Source organism: Lottia gigantea (assembly GCF_000327385.1).
Source record: "Lottia gigantea unplaced genomic scaffold LOTGIsca_8, whole genome shotgun sequence".
In the NCBI taxonomy this organism is placed as follows: domain Eukaryota; kingdom Metazoa; phylum Mollusca; class Gastropoda; family Lottiidae; genus Lottia; species Lottia gigantea.
The window spans coordinates 2,450,270-2,473,510 of NW_008710662.1; the positions used below are offsets into that span (position 1 = coordinate 2,450,270).

General features: G+C 33.5%; 5 protein-coding genes across 5 annotated transcripts in view; 2 read left to right on the forward strand and 3 right to left on the reverse strand.

The window, feature by feature from the left end:
• Nucleotides 1-1,753: 1,753 nt before the first annotated feature.
• On the reverse strand, nt 1,754-5,269 carry LOTGIDRAFT_184120 (hypothetical protein). Its single transcript, XM_009066961.1, has 6 exons — nt 5,051-5,269; nt 4,430-4,601; nt 3,913-4,156; nt 2,789-2,899; nt 2,325-2,465; nt 1,754-1,972 (listed from the first exon to the last, which is right to left on the reverse strand). Exons 1-6 carry the CDS (start codon nt 5,160-5,162, stop codon nt 1,799-1,801), a joined length of 954 nt encoding a protein of 317 aa, XP_009065209.1. The 5' UTR covers nt 5,163-5,269; the 3' UTR covers nt 1,754-1,798.
• Nucleotides 5,270-5,300: 31 nt separating this feature from the next.
• Nucleotides 5,301-11,280, forward strand: LOTGIDRAFT_184125 (hypothetical protein). The gene is made up of 8 exons (XM_009066962.1): nt 5,301-5,371; nt 6,833-6,965; nt 7,977-8,186; nt 8,536-8,709; nt 8,861-8,950; nt 9,230-9,391; nt 9,755-9,873; nt 10,187-11,280. Exons 2-8 carry the CDS (start codon nt 6,861-6,863, stop codon nt 10,257-10,259), a joined length of 933 nt encoding a protein of 310 aa, XP_009065210.1. The 5' UTR covers nt 5,301-5,371; nt 6,833-6,860; the 3' UTR covers nt 10,260-11,280.
• A 2,497-nt stretch (nt 11,281-13,777) lies between these two features.
• LOTGIDRAFT_229594 (hypothetical protein) lies at nt 13,778-16,338 on the reverse strand. Its single transcript, XM_009066963.1, has 6 exons — nt 16,206-16,338; nt 16,092-16,172; nt 15,588-15,621; nt 15,066-15,134; nt 14,659-14,885; nt 13,778-14,241 (listed from the first exon to the last, which is right to left on the reverse strand). The coding sequence occupies exons 1-6, from the start codon at nt 16,266-16,268 to the stop codon at nt 14,218-14,220; spliced, it is 498 nt and encodes a 165-aa protein (XP_009065211.1). The 5' UTR covers nt 16,269-16,338; the 3' UTR covers nt 13,778-14,217.
• A 1,981-nt stretch (nt 16,339-18,319) lies between these two features.
• LOTGIDRAFT_93877 (hypothetical protein) lies at nt 18,320-19,525 on the forward strand (the record flags this gene model as incomplete). The annotated part of the gene is made up of 2 exons (XM_009066964.1): nt 18,320-19,082; nt 19,191-19,525. Coding segments are annotated over 2 exons (1,098 nt in total), but the record flags the coding sequence as incomplete, so codon positions are not given.
• A 1,094-nt stretch (nt 19,526-20,619) lies between these two features.
• Nucleotides 20,620-23,241, reverse strand: part of LOTGIDRAFT_229595 (hypothetical protein) — a 3,132-nt gene continuing 510 nt past the window's right edge. Inside the window, exon 2 of the mRNA XM_009066965.1 lies at nt 20,620-22,718. Within this exon, the coding sequence (XP_009065213.1) occupies nt 21,230-22,718 (1,489 nt within the window). The 3' untranslated portion in view covers nt 20,620-21,229. The remainder of the gene's footprint in view (nt 22,719-23,241) is intronic.

Genomic DNA, 23,241 nt, shown 5'->3' on the forward strand with positions numbered 1-23,241 from the left:
AGTTGCGTGAGAGTCCAGACTATGGTAGCAGACAATTGGATTGGTTTCAGAATTGACCAATGTTAAATATGTTCAATTGAATGACAATGACTAATTTGATGCCACTTACATGGGGTAGTTTGTGGTTGTTAAAGGGTCATTACATCGAAATTGATCACCATGGGAATCTAGCTTCTCTCTTTAACATTCATCAAGACAATTTTCTGAGTGAGAAATGAAGATGAAAATAGTCAACTAGCATGTCTAGAGAATAACGGATCATTAAGGAGCATTATTCATCAAACCAGTACACTGATGTCATTGATATCCAAACCCTTCAAGTTTTTGATAGATTTTAATGACAAGGATCAAAAATACTACTTTAAGGGGAAGATTTGCCATCCATTTGACCAATCGTACCTTAGTCTCAGAAACAGATTTCTTTTCTAATCAATGAGTGTATATTGGGACGAGTCTCAATGAAAGCACTGGCGTAAGTCACAGAGCAATAGATATGCTTATTAAGTATGTGAAAATTAGTTAATCATTAGTATGATTTTAGTTGAAGATACATACAAAAACATACACGTACTCTGGCATATAATTTACTGTATATAGCAATGGCACCAGTCCTGAGATAAGTATTCCCTGAAATCTAACTTAGAAATCGATTAATCTATTGATATAGCATGTTACATTTATATGGAGAAACAGTAATAGTGTTCACAGCCCACCGTCGAAATTTGAGCCTTCAATGTGTGTCAGGAATATCAGCGTTTGAAAGTTAAGAAATACGAGTGTCTTCCCTTGAGAGTCTGCAATATATGGAAAAGACATAAAGAATAGAAAGCGGAATTCTTAGTTTTTTTTAAGGAATTATGGTATTTCGTATATTTCTGAAGATAATTTACATATAAATTCAAGAGGCGAAAATGGCGAATCTGTTCCATCAGTATGTAGAACTAATTATGTCACTTTCTTGTGACATAAGCCAGTGCTTCATTACGCCAAATATATTCAGGAAAAACGCGTCTGCCTCTTCTCATTGCAAGAGAAAATGCTTTCGAATTACATGGGGACAGTCAGTGGTCTAAGGGATACAATTCTTATTTCTTTGTAGTCTGTTGACTTTCAGCAGCCATTCTTCCATAGACCACAATTAATATAAATTACTTCCCTTTCTATCACATTTTTCAACCAGTTTAGGCAACGGGAGGGAGACAAGGGTAAGAGGAACAACCAAGTGTTACAGATCCTGACATGGAGAGTGTCTTGTCATTCCGATGGAACACTAACCATGAGACCCATGTGCCACAGGTTGTGCACTTTCAAATGAAATGAATTTTATGTCCTTTTCTGCATTCAAGAACGCTTCAAGTTGGAAATCAAAGAGCAGGAAAAAAGCAGTCCTGGCAAAATTTCCCTTATTGGGAGTCATTGCTCCCTGCATGGCATTGCCAGTCTTCACTAGTCCACATAGTGCAGTATAACGTAAAAACACCATATATTTAATCCCACAGACTTGAACAGAAATCAAACCCAAATTCGATTACTTTCAATTTCCATGCAAATTTATTTTTGTCCGACTGAATGGATAGAATTTTGCCTATGTCTTTTTTGAAAATTATGGCTCATCCGAATTTATTCAACCCTGTCAGCAGAAAGATGAAAATTCATTTCCGAGACTTGCTAGACATACACATGCCTTCGTTTACATGAACATGAGCTTGTAAGTTAATTGAAGTATTCTTGGTGGTTTAAGGGCAAAAACACATTTTAAATTACATTTTTTTTATTGAATGACTTACATTCATTTATTTTACGCTCTTGCAGTAAGAGACACTTGCCAGACTCTAATTACATTATCAGAATATCCAGCGAATAAAGTTTGTCCTTCTGGAGACCAGGCCAATGACAAACACTGGGGAATTCCTCCTTGTCCAGATATCAGTTCTGGTTTCAATTCATCAACAATGATTTTTCCCTCCAAATCCTACAAGAGAGAAATGATGGTTTTATTATACTACTGAAATAAGATGCATTGCACTGTAGTTCAAATTCAATCAAGATTCTTTTTGTTAGCAACTCCAATGATTCTTCAGTTCAGTTAAAATGGGATCTAACTGCAAAAACACCACACAAATGACATGGCAACTGTTGTCAAAAGGAATATCTCAAAATGATGGACATGCAATGAATAAAGCAATTAATTTGTACAGGACATAGCTCATCACTGAATGATCAAATATGATAACTGACAATGATTGAATTGGTCTTAATCAAAGATAACAAAATAATATGAATATGTCTGTACAAAGTCAAATGTTGAAATTGAAATTACATACCCAAATTTTGATGCTGGGGCCAGTAGCAGCACAGAGCCAGTATCGGTTTGGACTAAATGTCATAGTATTGATACAATCACCACCATCCAATGTATACAGATGTTTACCTTCATTCAAATCCCATAACATAGCTTGAGAATCCTATATAAATATACAGAATATTGAATTGACATGAAGTTCATATTGTTTTAGAAATAGAACTATTACATATATAAGAAGCAAAATACATACTTTTAAATGAAAGTTCATTCACACTTTTTTACTGACTAAAAGGGTTAAAAATAAACGCTTGGACATAAAATATATATAAATATATATATGTTAGCCACTGCTAAGCAAACTTTAAATATTCTTTACAAAATCAGGCTACACATGTATCTTTCCTATGGAATATACATATATTCATACACTTAAGTTTCATGTTCACAGATGATACAAGACTACCCATATATAAATATACATACCCTTCCACCAGAGGCACATAATGAACCATCAGGTGATACAGTTACTACATTCAAATATTGTTTATGTCCTTTATGGTTAGTTTTAAGCTTACAGTTGGTCAAATTCCACACCTGAAATTATAAAAGGAGAACTCTGACTGTGGGACATCATGAATCAGGTGTGTTATAAAAAAAATACTTTCCAAAGTAGATTTTGATTTGTATTCTAACACTATAACAATTCCAGCTCAGATGATTTCGAGTCTGATGCTCCACATTGTAAATCAATTCGGGAAAATATTTTTAAAATTTTTTTGCTTTAAATAAATGTGATTTCAATTGTTTTGATTAATTTGGTCAAGCCTTTATTGTTTTCTACATAAACTTTCAGCAAACAAATGTCAAGTGAACACGAACATGACATATTGTTCTTTAATATCACTATTTCGACAAAAATTGATTTCAAATGCTCTCCCAGGAAACTAGCCATCAACTTCATCCTTCAACAGCCTGTAGATAGGGTCAGGGATCAGAATTTCTTAGTGTATAGCTAAATAAGGATCAGGCTTTCAAAAAGTGAAGAATATAAGGAGTGAGAGGATTTCAACATTAGTGAAACAACACAAAAGAAAACAATTCTGAAGTATTAAAGGACATTCCGTTTTTTTTTTTGTAGGTCAAAAACTTTTTTGGCTCAAATTTAGGAATTTAACTATACACCAGAATGCAGAGAAATGTGTCCTTTTACGTACCGTATCAGAAAGTTTTAACTAGAAAAGATCAAGCTGTTTTATAAAGCTTAAACTTAAAGCTTTTTATGCTGCAAGCTACTGTGTGCATTTAGGTAAAATAAACGCAGTAACATGTCTATGTATTCGAAAGGTTTCAACTGATAATATTGAGCCATTATAAAGCCAAAACTGCTTAATTAACAATTATTACTCCCCGTTTTTAATTAACCCTTTTAAAACAAATTCAGTTTGTTCAAAAAGATACAGGATCAAGAAATAGGATACTTGAGTTATATTTCCAGTTTTCGCGTTTTTGAAAAAGTAATCAAAATTTTCTTTAAAAAAGCAGAATGTCCAATTAAGCGGGCATACAGCAGACAGAGCACCTGGTACTTAAAAACAATGGAAACTTACTTTGACAACTCTATCCCATCCACAAGATACAATAATGGGGTTGTTAGAATTTGGCGAGAATCTAACACATGAAACCCAGTCTTTGTGGCAATCTTCTTGTACAGTGTATTTACATACACCAAGGGTATTCCACAGTTTAATGGTCTTGTCTCTTGAGGCAGATACAATCTGTCTATTATCAGCAGAGAAGGCAACACTCAAGACATCTTTCTCATGTCCAACAAAACGTCGAGAGGATTTAGCTCTGAAAAAATACACAAGATATCAGCTTACTCAAACTATCAATATTTCTACATTTGATAATGCATCAAAGTAATTCCAAAGCTAAAAACAAAAAAATTCATTATTTATACTTCATGGTCTAATTTCTTCTAATTTTTACTATTAATTAAGCTTTGAGCTTGCATCCATACAATTTTGAATTTAACCCCTGTATCCCTCAATCGAGGAGACAAAATTGGTCCATTAATTTAAACAACTGAATGTCAAAATAATCTATGTTTACACATGAACTTACTCCATTAAATCCCACAATCTAAGTTCAGAGTCCCATGATGAAGACAGGGCAAATTGTCCATCAGAAGAAAGAACAACATCACTAACAAAATGACTGTGTCCCTCTAAACTCTTGTGGGCAATACCATAGTTGGTTTCATCCTTAGTTAGCTTCCACAAAATTAGAGTCTTATCTGGAAAAAAAAAACTCACATATTTGCCACAAGAAAGATTATAACTTTGACTTGCACATGAAATCTAGGCATGAGATTTAACTGAGGGATGTGCATAATTAGTATTTATTTGATTGGGACAACAAACCAATCCATGTCGGTGCAAATAAGAGCCTGAAAGGTTGATGCCACTACCCTTATAAATTTCACTTATTAACACTGGAATAGCCTAATCTGAGCAGAGAAGTGGGATGTAACGTAATATGGTAAGGACTGTCCTTCACTTGAGTTAGAATAATTGAAGTCCATACAACTGATATTGAAAGCTTTCTTAGTCATTAACTCAAATGATCTTGCAACTACGTTTGGTGAACACACTTCAGTCTTTCATTAATACTTTCATTACTAGCGAATACATTTAGACTTAACATAACATTTATCAAAAGACATCCATGTGAGATGGATAATACCTCTAGATGCAGACAGGAGTGTGTCTGGAAATCCAGGGTTGGTAGCAATTTGGGTGACCCAACCGGAATGACCGGTAAGGGTCCCTCTCAATGTCATCTGTTCTTGAGCCATGATTAATGATTCTATCGAGGATTAATTCGGATTTTCCTATCCCCCTTATCTTATGGCAGCCATACTATGTGGCCTCAAACCGGAAAAGGACGGTATTTTGCCGGAAGTAGAACAGATCGGAGATAAGTCTTTTGACAACCGAAGAACAGTATGGAATGTGTACTGTGGAAGGTGTACTGAAACGATTCTCAATGAAAGGACTGGCCCAGGTAATAAGGCACTGCTATTCTATATCTGAAGGTTACATATTAGTAGATAGAAGGGAGAAGAAAAAAGTATATGATAAAAATGTAGAAGTCTACTGGCATTATTCCTGGTTTTTTCCTGAAATAAATTCCCTAACATGTTTCCTAATATGATGAAACAATCTCAAAATTAAGAGATATCAAGTTCTTTGGCATGGACGAAAACAATTGCTAAGGTTTCGGTTTCTTTTGTTAGCTACAACGAGACGTTCAATAATATGAATTAGCTTAGTTTGAAGTTCAGAACAATGGCGTTTGAATTTATGGGAGTTGAATAAATATCATTACGACCGAATGGGATTGAACTCGAGTTCTTCTGTCGGTGATGCAGTTCAACGGGGTTTGACATATGGAAAAAGTCTCTAACGATTTGGATGGGACAATAAACAGAAGTCCCGTTTGGCGTGCGTAATTGCGATCCCTCGAAATTTGGAAATAGAAAAGTGTAAGCTAATGCCGCTGTCAAGTCAAAATATGTCCGCACTGCAAACTTTGTGACCGTCTTCGATCATTATCCCAATCAGGTACAGAATTGTAGGTCGTTAAACTCCATTTAATTTTATTTCATGTTTTGATAGATCATTATCACCTTTCTCGTAGGTGTCGGGAGAAATACTTCTGTTGGTGATCATCAATGGAATGATCAGGAAGGTGTTAATGTTTACTGATAGTCTTGAAACAGACATGTCCTTGCATCAATCAGTTTTGTGATTTTATTACCCAAATGCAAATTTATACATTCAAAGGAATGGCTATTGCTAATTCTTGTTTGGTGAGTTGAAACATACACTAGTTTTGCCAGTCTTTTTATGACGAATGGAAACCTTTTGAAATCTTGACCATGCATATATCTGCAAATAAAGACAAAATTAAAATCTACAACCACTATGTTCATAGAGAAAAGGGTGTTAAAAAAGAAAACCTTGTGCTGTAATCGGATCTGACCTGAGAATTAATTTCTACAAATTGTAATCGGAGGCTATGAAAATAAGGCAAAATAAATCTAACTTTGGTGGATAATATGGCAATTAATGAGGTTTTCGGCTGTTTTAAGACTTCCGGAAATTATCGAATACGCCGTGAGAGGGCGCAATAGTTTGTGTTTTTTCGCCGGTAAGGTAACTAAATAAATGGAGCTCATTCTTTTTATGTGAGCTTTTCATTAATTTCCTTAGCATATAGTTGATTCTTTTAAGTAATACAAAGTCATGTTTGCTGAACTAACCAAATTAGAAATAAATTGGAAGCCATTAGAGCTTGTTAAAGACTTGGAATAAATTTATCTATGACGTCATAGGATCCTTCTCTTCCAATTCTTGGCGGCCATTTTGCCGAAGTGAGAAGAAAATATTCAAGTCTACCGAACAAAGTTCATTTTTCAGTTTATCAAAAATTCTTACATTTGATTTTATTGCTTTGATATAGATAATCATAGTTTAAAAATTCACACAAAATGGTTGAGGATCGGACGACAGCCAAAGAACTAGATCAGTGGATTGAGCAGTTGAACGAATGTAAGCAGTTGTCAGAAAATCAAGTGAAGATTCTTTGTGAAAAGGTATGAGCAAGCAACTATAGATGTTGTAGACTCCTTTTCCCTATGCTTTTATAGTAGAAATTTTCTGTTAAGTAATTGCAATGCATGAAAGTCTCTGGATTTGCATTGTATTTTGTTTAGGAAGTATCAATTTGCACCAGGCTTGCCACTGGCCTAACTGCACTTAGCAAAGTAAAAGTTGTTTGAATATTTTCCACATTATTATAAGAATTGGAATAGGCCTAGTGGTCTTAAAATAGTACTCTTATTCTTAGAATGTATTTGCGTTGATATCAAATATAAACATTAGCACACATTAATTTGTCAAAATTTGTTTTTGCTTACAGAAAAGGAAAAGTTTCAGCAAAAATTAGGGACTCTTTTGGTTGAAATTCCTAGTCCTCTGAGAAATGTTTCATTTCCACGTAAACTTACAAATAATAATCTTAAAGGCAAAGATATTTTAAGACTAACAGTACTATTTTGATTCTGATTTTCCAATTTTCTTGAAATTAAAGAAAATTTTTTTGCCTTGCTCAGACATTAGGCCTACAGCCAGAGTCAGGGAGAGAGGATCCCTTTGCCCCCTAGTCCAAATTTTCATATATTGTAGCTGTTCATTTCCATTGGTGATTGGGTGGAAGGAATCTATGTTAATTGTATAAGCTAAAGTCAAAATTGAATGATGCTAGCATATTCATTCATTGCATTATAATTTACAATTACTGGTACCGGTATGTGATTAAAATGGTATTAACGATATATAATGAAATCAACTGCTTCTAGACCATACTGTTACTTATATTGATTTTCATGAAAACTTGACTATCACAAAATTGATTAAAGATTGACAGTTTCTTAACTTGCTAATGAAAGGAGAAAACTACTTGTAATTATAATATCAATTTGTAGTGTTATGAAGGTACTCTAATAAACTTTTGCTCTGTGCATTTTAATTAACTGTAACTTGTATAATATCACTAAATCAAGGTAAAGATGTTGATTACAATTTATTTTTTTGTTCTCTTCTAGGCCAAAGATATTTTGTCAAAAGAATCAAATGTTCAAGAAGTAAAATGTCCAGTAACAGTGTGTGGAGATGTTCATGGACAGTTCCATGATTTAATGGAACTGTTCAGAATTGGAGGAAAATCTCCTGATACTAATTATTTATTTATGGGTGATTATGTTGATAGAGGTTATTATTCAGTAGAAACAGTTTCCCTTCTAGTCGCTTTAAAGGTAGGTCTTATGGTTAACTACTATCTTAGTCTTCCAGGATGAGTGACGCCTGATGATGATCTGTGTACTAATGCAAGAGATCAAAATAGAGGCTATACAGTAAGGTAGACTTTCTGATAACCTTGGTCTTTTTCTGCTTATACCTTTTTTCATCAAGATGCATGTAAAATTGATAAAGAAAACAAATTGACAGTTATACTGGCAGATTGTCTCTTATACACTGCTCTAAAGAGTGTTAATTTTTTAAGATTATTAATAGACGGTATGTGGTAACAACATGTAATAATATTATTGTTTAAGTTTCCCAGTGGGGTGTGCTTGCTCAGTTATGTTTTGATTATGTTTACAGGTACGGTACAAGGACAGAATCACAATTTTAAGAGGTAACCATGAAAGTAGACAGATTACTCAAGTATATGGTTTTTATGACGAATGTTTACGGAAATATGGTAATGCCAACGTGTGGAAATATTTTACAGATTTATTTGATTATTTACCTTTAACAGCCCTTGTTGATCAACAGGTTAGATTTATCTTTCTCTTTCACCTCACATTTATGATATGTTTAATACATGTTGCTGTCAAATTTGCATATATTATCAGACAGAAATGATTTTAAACATTAGTTATTAGTGTTATTATTTTGTTAACGTTGTGATTACTTTCTGTTACAGATATTTTGTTTACATGGTGGTTTATCACCCTCTATAGATACCCTTGATCATATACGAGCTTTAGATAGATTACAAGAAGTTCCGCATGAGGTGAGTGTTTGTCACATAAAAATGGCCTAAATAGGTAAAAGTATATGGCACATATAGAACAATCTCCAATCGAATATTAGATTAGAGAAATGTTTTGTGTTAGGTTGTGATTATATTTTTGATGTATTTGATCTAGTTTCTGTTTATAAGATCTTTCAAAATAGATGTCTCAATATAACCCTTTGTTTATATAGTCATACTGCTCATGAATTCTTAAAGAGTGTTCAAGGATGTTTTATTAGTCTTAGTTATCCAATTCTGTCCTATTATTTATTACAGGGTCCAATGTGTGATTTATTATGGTCTGACCCTGATGATAGAGGAGGATGGGGCATTTCACCAAGAGGTGCAGGATACACTTTTGGTCAAGATATATCAGAAACCTTTAATCATAGTAATGGCTTAACATTAGTGTCCAGGGCTCATCAGTTGGTAATGGAGGTAGGTCACTTTTATAACCATAATTGAACTGACATGTTTTAAATTGCCTGCATTAAACTATTTTCTGCTCTCTTTTAAGTGAATTGCTATAGTCTTCCTTCTGTGGGCAATAGTATTCAGATGGGACAGTTAACAAAGACCACACATGCTGCAGACTGTACACAACAGTGTACAGATGTTTTGTCATGTTTGTTCTAATTGCACACTACATGGCATTGCTCCTCTTCATTAGCCCAATCCAATGTTTAAGTAGGACATAAAACTCATAATATGTATCATTATAGAGTTATTGGAAACAGTTCCAAGCTGTCTATTTTGTTTACTCTGAGATCAAATCTATGAATGATTCTGTCTTTATTTCAGGGTTATAATTGGTGTCATGATAGAAATGTTGTAACTATATTTAGTGCTCCCAATTATTGTTATAGATGTGGCAATCAGGCCGCTATAATGGAGTTAGATGATGCTCTCAAATATTCTTTGTAAGTTTTGAATTATTTGATAAACTTTTAGTACCTAGCCTTGAGGCTGTTTGTTGGCCCATTTCTAAGGTCAAAAACATTTAGCTTCTTGGTTCATGAGTAGTACTTTGTAATGGCATTGTGCTTTGTAATGGAATTTCATGTGCTTTTGGATAGTCTTAATAATCCTCAAGTTAATGTGATCCCCATGTATTAGTTGCAGGAATCTACTTTCTTTTGAAGAATCTTGGATGACATATAGCCCAATTTTATAATTAGTAGATATAGAGTATTGAAAATAGTGGAAATAATATTGTTTTATTTGTATTTTCAGCTTACAGTTTGATCCTGCACCACGTCGTGGTGAACCACATGTAACAAGACGAACACCAGATTATTTCTTGTGAAAAACAGGAGCAATAAATTTAAATATAGTAGTGAATTATTATTGTGTTTTGTTGGGCAAAACTATTCATTTAGACCTGGTGATTTTCATTTTTACTAACTACATGACATTGTACATTGGCCGAACAAATCACATTCAAATTTAGTACAGATATTTTACATGGAAATAGCAATATCGTAATGACATTTAGAAATTTGCCCATACTTTCAAGCATCAGTGGTGCCAAGTATTATCTTCAATCTTCGATCTTTATAAGAATTCTTACCTTTGTACTTAGACAAATCAAACTTTTTTTTATGTTCTTGACAACAATAACGCAAGTCTCATATTGTCATTGTAAACGTTGATTGTTTTTATTCGAATTGTTGGGTAAATTAATATGAAATAATCACATTATAATCAAGTTGTGCAACATTTTAGACATTACATAATTTTATGTCGATCCATTTGAGATATCTAGATTCAAAAGTTCTTAAAAGTATATAATCAAATTTGTCAAGATTATGCAGGCTAGCTTGCTATTTAAAGGGCATTTGATTCTCTCAATGTGGTTAAATATTTAAGTTTATTTTTAACAGTTCATGTAATGTTAATAGAATTATACTTTACAGCAGGAATGCAGAAATATTGGATTTTTGTAGGTTTTGCTTGTACATTTTGCAACAATTTTTTCAATTTAAAGGGAATATCAAGTAGAATTTTACTAAATCTGCATATTTATATTTTTGAATTATAAGTTAGATTTCTGCATACCTGAAACAGTATTGTATATAATATAAATAAATATCACAATATATTGAGAAAAGCTGTGTTAAAAGCTTCATTTGTTGTCAGGTGTTGTTTCTGTCTTTTTTCTTTAACAAAATGAATGTCCAAGGAGAAGTCATGAAGTATTCTGTATAGTTTATTAGCTTCTACCCATTTCCCAACTTTTATTTCAATAGCTGGATACAATTATTGTTGATATTATCCACATGTAAAATAAATTATTAAATGTATTTGGTTTATATCTATGGTAACTAAGAGACAAGTTTCCTTTAATTTTCAACATGCTTGGGATTAAGATATATTATGAGAAACAATGTCCAGGTACTAATTTTTGGCAATGAAGGAAATGTGTTCTCATTGGATTATTTTGGGATTTTAAAACTAGAGTAATCTCTAAAGGTGTGGGGATGTGGCTGATTTTTGTCGCCGTCTAGTTTTGTCTTGAGTTGCAGGCACACTAGAGGAAAAGAAATCCTGTTTGGATCCTGCAATTGAGAGAAAAAGGAATCTGATTGAATGTCTTGAAGACTATAAAACAATAGGCGACAAATATCATACTTGTTTGATATTAAAATTCCTGTCGACAATGCAACCAGTCGCAGAAACAAGGGCACACATGAGAGTTTACTATATATTCGAGACTGCAACAAAAATCAGCGTCCAAGACTGTTAGTGTACCCACATCCTTATGGTGTATAACTAGAATTGTCTTGATCTTTATTCATATTCTATATTAATTTGTGAGTCCCATTGAAGTCTTGAAGCTAAATCATCCAATATTTATTCAGTTGAGACAACACAACTCAAGAGTGTTGGGAATCCTAATTCTGAAAAGAGTTGCATGATCAAGATCATCTTACAGTGGCAATGCATACATTTAGTTCTTGAAAATGGTTACCTCTGACCTCAGCTCAAGCACAAACTCATTGTTAATTTTACCCAAATAATGAAATCTTATCAACACCAATATGCAACCAAGGCTGAAGTGGGTTCAGAGTAATAAGAATGAGGTCAACAATGTCTGTTCTTTACAATTCAAGTAATTGGGTTAATTTGTAAACACTCTTCTTAATGTTTTTAGAGCATAGTATGTGTACAGTAGCCACCATTTACACGGGATAAAGGGGCCCAATGGGTATGTGATGCAGGTTGGTGCCAAGGAAAAAGTGTCTTTTTTGATGATAAGTCAATAAACTGTGACCTACAGGCTGTTCATGTCTTCATTAACCCAATTAGGTGCAGAAGAGTAGATTGTAAAACTCAATTCAATTCATTTTAAATGAGAAGTAAATACAGATATGTCAAGAAAATCTATAAGATATTTAAAAAAAAAAAAGCTAAAGAAAAACTGGTTTAAAAATAACAAATAAATGAACTACATGCTGCAATAAAACTTTTTATTCCTCAGGAATTAGTAACAATTAAAAATTACAAATCATCTTTATCAGTCACATGTCAAGTTAGAAACAATTAGTCATAGGTTATAAACAATAGTAATACACACAACTTATCACTTTTCAATCCCCTTAAAACTGATAAAAACTACGTCATTTCCATTTCCTATAGAGTAGACTTGAATAAAGCAACAATCTCTGCAAAGTTAACAACATCAATAACACTTCTGTTCTCTTCTTCTGTTCTAGATTCATAACCACAAAACAGACGTAAAATCTCAGCCTATCTGTAGCCTTCGGTGAGCATTTCTGTTATATAAAACATATTTGGCAAAGAGGTCATCACAGCTTAAGTTTATGTGTACAAATATTACAATATTTACATATTGTGGTACAAAATTACACTAATCTATAATTATACAAATGATGCCAATAGATATCAAAATTACAACAAATACCTTTTGTTTTATTGAGATTTTGATATAGTCAAGCAAAGATATTTGTGGACATTCTGTTAGAATTCAAAACTAATAGTCCATTTTAAAGGGACAGATGCACTATTTTCAATCTTGGTCTTGAATATATTTAATTAGTCTTCAGAAATAATAGAAATGTATGAAAATTGTATGATTCCTTTACAAAATACTTCATACTAGGAGTTTTACTTACCATTTCTATAGATGTCTTTTCTATGTATGACATAGTAAGTTAAAGGGAATTTTTTAATACTGTTTCTTAATGAAGGTGGTCTCTTAGATGAGTATTGGGTCCGAATAAGAACCTTGAAATGTTTCAGTCTTAGAAAAAACTTCCATGTTAATTTTTCTGGTTAAGCGGCTATTCTCAAACATAACAAACAATAAGTCTAATGAGAAACTATTTACTTTTTTTTCACCTTTATAGTGTCTGTCTATATACAACAAAATATTTTGTCTTTTTAAGAACCCTAGAGAGTGCCAAACTAAAGCATCATATAAAATGTCTTATTGTCACTTTATAAATAGTTTCTTTGAAATTATTAAAGTAAAAGAATAATATATAAATAATTGATTATCATTAAGATTTGTTTTATCTTGTGAAATTTTGTCTGCAAAAATCTTCTTTAAGGGATTTTTTAAAGAGGTTATCTATAAGTGCATCAGCGGCACTGATTCGCACCATTGAAATTTTTAGTACTTCAATATCCCCAATACACCTAAAATGTTTAGAAAACCTTTTTACAATCCCTTTATGCATCGTATTCTATCAAAAATTCAACTTATATATTCAAACAATCATATAAGAAACTGACAAAAAAAAATAGATCACATCCTGTCAAATGGAAGCTAGAATCATTGAGCTATCCAAGGGTGCATCTCAGTTGAGAAAGGAGAGGGTTCAAATATTTTTCTATTTTATCAGGCCAATACAGTTGCAGATTGCAAAAGATAAATTTCTTTGGATTCTTGGATTAAACATCAACCCTGCATCATGATGTAAACCAAAATATAAATTTTACTACTGTTAATGTTGAGAAAGAGATACTGAAAACTCATACAAATCTCAAAACTTCACATCATCTTAAATTTTGGCAATTCTTAATGATTGAAACACAAATCTCACTTCAAATATTCTTAGAAAGCATATCAGACTAACTGCTACAAAAGTAAAGCTTATTCTATTGATCAAATGGATAGTTAGACAACCATGAAGTTCAGGTATAATTATAAAAGTATTGCATTATGGAAAATTATTTAGAACAAATGAAATTAGTGAAATGATTCAGGATAACAAATTTTCGTTTTTCTCAATATCTGTTTAAGGAACATAAGGTGGTGGTTTCTGAAATATACAAAATAAATACATAATTGACTATTCAAAATACTTTGTTTTTTGGGGCTTCTTCTGGCTGATAATTACAATCCAGTGAAATGTACAATCAGAGACTTTGCTAGAACAGGCATGCCATGTTTTATTTATAATGGTACATGTATATATCATAAGCACTGTCTGACTTATACATAGGACTTTCTCAATATACATAAGAATCATAGGATAAATAAAATTGGAAAAAACTGTACAAAAGGTATAAATTAGGTATACATTATACATCTAAATGACACTACATGTAACATATAACTCACATATCCACCATAAAAGATTCAAGTAAGTGCTTAATTTCAGCAATTCCCTGACCACTTTTTACAAGTCTGACTGTTGATATCTACATAATAATGTGGATGTACAAGGCTTTCCTACCTCTTGAGCAGCATGATAATTAGGAGGCTGAGCCACTGATGTTGGTCCAATTTGATTTTCTGTTGCTGGGTAAGTTGGAGGAGCTGATACTACTACTGTACCATAAGATGGAGGGTAAGCATCTCTAACAGCCAAATACTGCATTCTTCTATATCGTCTTCTTCTATAACACCAACAACTACAACTTATTACAGTCAGGAATATACCTAACCATAGCAGCCAAAACCCTGTCAATTGAAGTATAATTCATGCACTAACATAAACCCTGAGTTAGACATTTAATGAAATATCACAGATCTAGTTACATATTACTCAATGGAGTTTTACCAATATTATTGATTAGAGTTCAAGGGTCAAAACTGACAGGAAAAAGAGAGAATGAATGAAAATTTAAAATGAATACTTACACCAAAACTGATATACTGAATAATTACAACATTGGTCTGCAAATGCACCACAGCAATATGCTGACCAATCTAAAATATAACCATAATCAATCATTTTTAAAGAAAAAAATATCCTGATTTCTAAAGGACTTGTGAGATCAGACATGCTATTTTACTGGGCAAACATACATGAGGAAAGCAGGCACCTGATCACTCATTCTGCAGAAAACAGCCTTAGTCATATTGATCAATGAAAAGTAGTTATTATGGATTCAATTCATGTCTGTCTTAAGATTTTTACCTTCTGAACTGTAGTTGAATTGTAGTTTGTGATTTGGTTTTGAAAAACATTGGATAGGTATCATGTTTGTGTATTTATTATTTTATGTCATGAAAATCAGTTGTATAACAATACATAACTAAGCATTATTTCAACACAGTAAACTATTGGAAGTTGATCAGTGAGATAGGACCTTGAATGCTGATGTCATTTCTTCTCAGTGTAACTTTTCAATTAAATAGAAATATAAGCTTATAACTTACCATAGCATATAAAATTACCACATTCTATGTAAGCCTGAAATATTAATCAATAACATGTATCAAAAAGTCTAAAAAAATTTATTTCACCTACAATTTTTCAGAGAGATGAAAATATTTTCAGTTAAGGAGTTTAGTCTCCCTCAAATCACACAAATTTCTGAATAGAAAATACAGGAAGAAATGAGTTGCGTTTCAATTTCAATTTTGTTCTTTTAAAGGGGCCGAATATCACATAGTTATTCATACCTTGGTCTCAAAAGTGAATTGTACCGCTTAGCTAATCAGTAATAAGAATCATATCATTATTTTTTTGAAAATGACCCAATAGGCCTAGTTTATATAGCCCCCATAGGTCTATTTGGACTGTCCATAATTTCCTCTCTGTAAAATCATGCTTCCATCAAGCCAAATACAATCTCAGGCTGTCAGTAGTACTTTGGAGTTGATAATTCAATTCATACAAAAGTAATCAAGTGCGATTATGTTAACATACATTGATTGTACTTGTAGACAAACACAGTGAGGAGACGGTATAATATCAGACGTCATGTGAAAAGAACATTTCAGATCTGCCCCAATGTAAGCCTACAAAGATCAAGTATCATCTCATGTCATTACCTCAATAGGATAGACTGTCACAGAAAAAATGAAAACAACCAGGGAATTGATCTGTTTCTCCATTCTTCTTTATCAGCAACAGGAACTACCTTTTTGTAAAAAGAGGTGATTGTCACATGATCAAAACAGAATAGAGGTACGATAGGAGGTGTTACTTCCGAGATGTTTCGCACTAGTGACTCACTTACTACGGAAATTCTTTTATTGAATTTCAAACCAAACAAAAAGTGTAATCATAACAAAATCTATATGCAAATAATTTTGTTACAACCTTTATCAGATCAGTCGAATAATAATCAGAGACTAAACGTCTCACAAAACTACCTGTACAAATCATAGTGGTGCGAATCAACCCAGTTCAGTGCTGCCGTCGTGATTATCCAGACATCTTAGAAAATTCGGTCAAATTCAGGGGAGGCTATTTATAAACAAACTGGTTACTTCCCCTTAAGATTTTGACAGATCAAAATATTCATGACGTAGAAGGTATTTTATAGTCAGTAGCTTGCAGAAGGTTTATTGATACAGTTGGCAGGGTAAGTATACGTGGAAATATATTATGTGATTAACATTAATTTCGTATAATATTCATCCAAGTTAATGGAAATAATTGTAGGCTTAGGTGTAGGACAAAATAAATATTGTATTTATGAAAATTTTCCGTTTGTGTGTCAATAAAATAAAAGTAGATTGAACGTAAACAAATGCGATCAGCTGTTTGTCATACCTAATTTTGACAGATTTTACTTATGCATCTTTAAGAAGGTAGTGTGCTTGAATTCTTGGGCTAATTTCTGCATCAAAAAAATAGTCAATGCAAAAATGTTTTTCAAGCCTTAATTGACCATAAATATAATCATCGAATCTCTTTGGCTTTGTTAAGCTCTCTGTGGACATAATTAGCCTGGTGCGTCTTATACACCCCTCCCTCCTCAACTTTTGCTTTCATTGGTAATATATATATCAATGATCCAAGTATCTTAATTGTGAAGTTAGCTATATTATTATGTGAGATAGAGTGATAGTGGTTGATCAGGCCTATAGCCTATAGAAATAAAAATAGCCATAGTAGTAGATCTACTAGCCTACTATAGAGTTATTAATAGATCTAATGACAACATCGTTTACTTATACTATATACTATATAGTTCTAAGTGATGTTTTGGGTTCGACCTAAGGTCAACCAGTTGATTATAATCATATTCAAGCTAATGAAATATTGATTATTTTTATATTCAGCTGTAGACTAAATCTATATAACATGTCAATACAATATGTTTTGATTAATGTTAGATTATTGTGAATATTATGGTAATATAAGAAATAGGGTATTGCCGTTTGAAAAACGAGGTCTTTTATGTTACTTATCGAGCCTGAAGACATTTATACACCTCGAAGGTCGCATTTAGGTACATACTGATAGCAGAGAAAAAAAGTCAGATAATGTTAATCTTATGTATTAATTTACCCTGTATGATTACACAAGAGGCCATATTCGTTCCATATTATGAGCCAAAGTAGGACGTAAAACTTCATTCATTTCATTTCATTCCATATTATGAGCCATTTTGATATTGCGATTTATTTTATTAAAAGCGTAAAGTGTATTTGTTTGTTTGCACTGTATAAAGATAGGAATTTTTTTTAAATCATTTTATGATTATACTGGAATTCTGGTGCCTAATAACATTCATCTCTGAATATCAAGATTAGTATTAGAGAAAAGCTAACCAGGATCGTCTGCATCAAAATACTTCCCAAGAAAAGGTTTCGTTTGATTAAAACCATGATACCTAAAAACATGACAAAATTTCCTTACTAATCTGCCGAGAAGGGGCATTTTAAAGGGATTGTAAAGTGGTTTTCTGTTTACAACGCCTTTAACAACCAATTCTGAAATCACACGAAGGCAGGCTTTAAATTTTAGAAGTTTTTTTTTGCCATAATTTATAAAAGATATGTTTGCATAATTCGTCTTCATGACAACCTTGATATCTCAAGATGTTGAAAGTTTTTTTCTTTGATTTATAGTTTTATTGGTTATTAATTGTTTCAGGAAATGCATTTATAAGATGTTTTCTTTCAACGTCCAATATCACCATCAGTGTTTGACTGGTGGACTCACAGACTTATGGAACAATGCTAAACATACAGATGTCAGAATATATGTTGAAGATAGGCTTTTTGCATGTCATCGTGTTGTGTTGGCATCAATGTCAGCTTATTTTGATGCTATGTTTACTTCTGACATGAAGGAGACCAGAGAAGGAGTTGTTTACCTAAAGAACATGAAAGCTCACGTTTTTGATATGATCTTGAAGTACATTTATAAAGGAGAGACGAGTGAAATGTTCCCGGAATTTGCTGTGGATGTTCTGTATGCCTCAAGTCTGTTACAGATTGTATCGTTACAGGAACTTTGTGAGAAATACTTCTCTGATAATTTGACGTTAAACAGTTGTCTAGAGATCTGGAGATTGAGCTGTACCATGCATTGTATCAATCTGAAGGACAACGCCTGGACGTTTTTCATGGATAATTTCGTTGAAGTCAGCCACACTGACGAGTTTTTAGAGATGAGTAAGGACGAGTTGCTATTAGCAATAAATGATGATAATATGAATGTTGAAAACGAGGAACTGGTTTGTGATGCCGTGTTACGATGGTTTGAGCACGACAGGAAACGAGTTTATTATCTTTTGGAAATATTTCACAATTTACGATTAGCTCTGATGTCTTATGCTTATATTGATTGCATTACCCGAAGAAAAGCATATATTGCCGACAATTCCGAATGTAGTGAGTTATTGGAACAAATGAAACACGTGTCTGCCAGAGCAGAAATTGTGTATGGGCAACCACACATCTTCAGAGAACGTAATGAACACGTACTCGTTATGGTCGATGGTAGGAGACAGGAAGTAGCATGCTATAGTATTTCTCGTAAGAAATGTTTCTCTCTAGCCAAATTCCCATATTTCGCAGATGGTAAAGCAGCTTGTACGTTATCAAATGATATTTATGTTTCTGGCGGAACTTCAAGCTTTGGTTCGGCAGAAACGCGGTTTGTTAGATTTGAGACTAAACGTAACAGATGGGAATATTGTCTTGCCATGAGGGAACCAAGATGTTACCATGAACTGGTGACTGTTGGTCATTATATTTATACTATTGGTGGCTTTGCACCAGAAGACGCTGTGAGTAATGTGGAAAGATATGATACAATTCAAAAAGAGTGGACACGAATAGGGAACCTAGCCATCCCAGTTGGTGGTATGTCGGCTACTGCATTAAATGGAATCATCTTTGTATTTGGAGGAAAGAAACATCGAAGTGAAAGGAAAAATCCATATTTTCAATGTTTCGATACTAGAACAGGTGTTTCTACGATCCTTGGAAACCTTCCTATTGCAACATGCTGGAGTAAATCGGTGACTTTGGATAATATTATCTATGTGTTTTGCGCTGATGGTAACGTCATGGCGTCAACCCTCCAATCCTTCCCAGCTATAGTCAGTGTGATTAAAAACTTTGATTGTAAGAATTTCAGTGTTGTGAATTATAGAGGTGATTTATTGATTATGCAGGCAGGAGAAAATAAACATCATGATATATTAAGAGCGTATGATCCATGTACAGGCAGTGTATCATTAGCTAGAGAAAGACTGCCAAGATCTTTATGTGATTCAGATTGGCTAAAAGTCAATATCAATAGATGTCATTTAAAATATGAATGTTCGCATGCTATCCATCGCTAAGGGTCAAGGGTCAAGTAAGAATATAATTCTATTCATGTGGTTTTAATGTCATGAGTATACCCATCCATATACGCCTATATCATAAGATAGATACCGACCCCGCGTAGTTTGCTTGAGTAATTGATGAAGTTGCGGTGCTTCATACGAATGCATTTCTGAATACACGTGGTTTGCAAGATATTAAAAGCTTTTTTCATTGTATATCGTCGATCTTGGAGATTTCAATGGAATATTTTATAATATAAACCTATGTGTAAAAGGCCAATCTAGAAAGTGTTACTTATGTCGACTCTATAGTAGCATTTCCTAATCCTATGCTTATGATGTTTTTGCGCACAACTCTGAGGGTATTCATGGGCATATCCGACTTTGTATTTCCCGATTTTAAATTGTAAGCTTCTTTGTTATGGCAACAGCAGCATTCAAGTAAAAATAATGCGGAAAAATAGGACCTTTGATCATTTTTGAACAGCGACTTTGGCCGATGTTTTTGATTTTTCAATTTGCATAGAGCATGATTTAAAGAATAATCACGTTAGATCATGGATGGCATGTGTATAGTCATCTGCAGGAAAAAGAAATGGCAAAATATCCAGATCTACATCATTATCAAGTTGTCCTTTCTTTAAATTATAACAATATTTCGAAATTTTCGTTAATTACATATCTGTTTATTGCTTTATATGGAAATCTAAATGGATTTGTTTTTGAATAAAATTATCTGTTTGTATTTCATTAATTTAAATATTATTTTATAAAATAAGGGTCTCATCTAGAGCTACGTATGCAAATGGATCTACCTTGCTTGTTTAGCTTGTGACAATTATTATGGCCAATCAGACATAGGACATATTTTTAGTTAAGTCTTTAAATTAGGACGAAATTGATAAGCTGGTTTCTTCACCCAGATTTTCTGCCAACATTTTACATCAATCACTGTGAAAACATTTTAATAATTGTGGTATATATAGTCCAGAATTATAGAAATTCTATCATAGTTTTATTGCCATTTTGTGGGTTTGGGATACATTTATATCTCCTAATAGGGTTATTGTGTTAGCGTATGGCGATGTCATTTTTCCCCTGGATTACAGAAAATACAGTAAATCGTTTCACTTACACGAAGGGGAAAAAACTCTTTTTGACAATGATGGAATGACCTCTTATTCGGTTCGAGATAAAGATTTACATGGCCACCATGTTATCAATTGAATCCCACAGATAGGCATCAGATATATAATATAGAATCACTTGACATTTTTGGGTTTATATAAGATCATCATAATTAGGTGGACGGAAGCTTAAAAACGATCTTAAAACTTCCGGAATATCCAACAAGTTGAGGGCAACTCGAAAATATGGAAATGGTCTCAAAGATTTTAGGATCTTTATCCTTGTAAGGCATCGTAGCGAAAGTGGACTTTCAACTGTATCTTTCAGCCATTCGTAATATGGTTGGGAATCTTTCGTCTTTTCAAGAAGCCTGTAACATTCACCAATATCTACTACTCCAGATGTATACAATAGATCTGCTATCTCATCACATCCCAAATCTAGACATATATGTAAGATGCCCTGATAAAAAGTCATGGTTTCAATAGTAATAATCTTTTTGTGGTCCTGATTTCCTCCATATAGTATAAGACTTTTCACATTCTCTATATCCTGGCTCTTAACTGCTAGATTAATTGGTATTCGACCGTTAATTCTTTCATTAGGATCAACACCTTTCTCTAAAAGAAGTTCTGTAACTTCCCGTTGCCTGTTGGTAAGAGCAACCCCGAGTGCTGTTTCGTAATTCGGACTATGGAAATTGATAGGGAAGTTCATATCTAGCAGTATGAGGATTGTTTGTGTATCTCCGTGTTTGGCTGCTCTAGACATTAAATTCCATTGCTGTTGTGTTGTAGTGTAATGCTTTTTCGATTTTTGAATCATTTCTTTTATGATTTCTTCACGAATTGAACTCGTTGACTCATTAAGGCCACATTTGTGAACATTGCGGATCATACATTCCAATGGGGTGTCGCCATCATAAAAATTGTTGGTTTTTCCAGTAGTACTAGCTCCAGCTGACAACAGAGATTTTATTATTTCATAATGCTGATTCGTCGCTGCTTTGTGGAGCGCTGTTTCGTAATAAATGTTAGTATGGTTCAGTTTGCATTTGTTTTTAGACATAAGCATTGCATTTACGATAGTTGTCAGGCCCAAATTTGATGCTACAATAAGAGGGGTGTTTTTAGCCTCGTCCTTGGACTTTGTACTTGCACCTTGTGAAATTAGAAATAGAATACACTCCTCATAGTCTTTGATTATTAAGCTCCTCTTGCTGTAAGAATATTCCAGTGGAAAACTTATATTTGGAATGTCATTTTTTATATCCAGTGTAATGTTTAGAACTCCGCCTGTCGGTTTAGATGCACCGAAATCTGTGTCATTTTCCTTTACAGACAATGAACAATAATCATTTAATCGTTCATTTGTTTGACCAGATTCTGTATTCAAATCTTCCAGAAAGCTTATGCACCTTTTGTAGCATTGTAACCCAATCAGTAATGGTGGTCTGTCGCCCGATTTCCTCACTATATCAACATCAACTTGATCATTCAATACAATTTCTCGTACCAAGTCATTGCGACCCAGTGAAACAGCAATATGCAATAGATTTTCCTCGTCACGTTTATTGTACAGATTAAAATAATTGATCAGGTCTGTTTTTACAGGACTGTCGGTTGTTGCTATCTGTTGTGTCCTGAAATAAACACACAGTAAACATCATTAATTTATAGCAGTGGAAGACTCGAAAAACACAATACTAAATAGGCGTGAGGGTGTGTCTGTGTAGGGGGTCATTAAAATTAGGGAGGTTGATGAAAGTTTAAGCGACCTTACCATTTGTGCGAGATTATATCTAACAATTAGTACTGTATTGTGTCACTGAAATACCATAAATTCTTTCCAACCGCTTCCCGAAAACATATTTATAACACTCAGTGACCCTCCCACCTAAACTGCCCACCAATTCACTCATGTAATCTCATCATCAGTGAGGAGCTCCAAGAGGCTGAACTCAGAAGTAACCAGGATCAATTATCGCCCACGGTGTAAATTTGATTGAGTTTGAACAGGGAATGTTTGAATAGTCTATGCATAGGTGTTCGGCCGATATTCGAGCCAAATATTTGACTTACAAGCCTTACCAGGCGTTCTACGAGGGGACAAGGGGCTGTGAAATGTGGCCCGCCCCTTGTCCCCACCCCCCCCCCCCCCCCCCC

Excerpts from the sequence above, each read along its gene's own strand:
- LOTGIDRAFT_229594 (XM_009066963.1), bottom strand. The coding sequence starts at position 16,268 with ATGGAGAAACAGATCAATTCCCTGGTTGTTTTCATTTTTTCTGTGACA. Across the intron at positions 16,173-16,205 it reads TGACAGTCTATCCTATTGAG|GCTTACATTGGGGCAGATCT; the intron begins GTAATGACATGA and ends TGATCTTTGTAG. Across the intron at positions 14,886-15,065 it reads TTCAGTATATCAGTTTTGGT|GGTTTTGGCTGCTATGGTTA; the intron begins GTAAGTATTCAT and ends TTCAATTGACAG.
- LOTGIDRAFT_184120 (XM_009066961.1), bottom strand. The coding sequence starts at position 5,162 with ATGGCTCAAGAACAGATGACATTGAGAGGGACCCTTACCGGTCATTCC. Across the intron at positions 4,602-5,050 it reads ACTCCTGTCTGCATCTAGAG|ATAAGACTCTAATTTTGTGG; the intron begins GTATTATCCATC and ends TTTTTTTTCCAG. Across the intron at positions 1,973-2,324 it reads GCCCCAGCATCAAAATTTGG|GATTTGGAGGGAAAAATCAT; the intron begins GTATGTAATTTC and ends TCTCTCTTGTAG.
- LOTGIDRAFT_184125 (XM_009066962.1), top strand. The coding sequence starts at position 6,861 with ATGGTTGAGGATCGGACGACAGCCAAAGAACTAGATCAGTGGATTGAG. Across the intron at positions 8,951-9,229 it reads TACAAGAAGTTCCGCATGAG|GGTCCAATGTGTGATTTATT; the intron begins GTGAGTGTTTGT and ends TATTTATTACAG. Across the intron at positions 9,392-9,754 it reads CTCATCAGTTGGTAATGGAG|GGTTATAATTGGTGTCATGA; the intron begins GTAGGTCACTTT and ends TCTTTATTTCAG.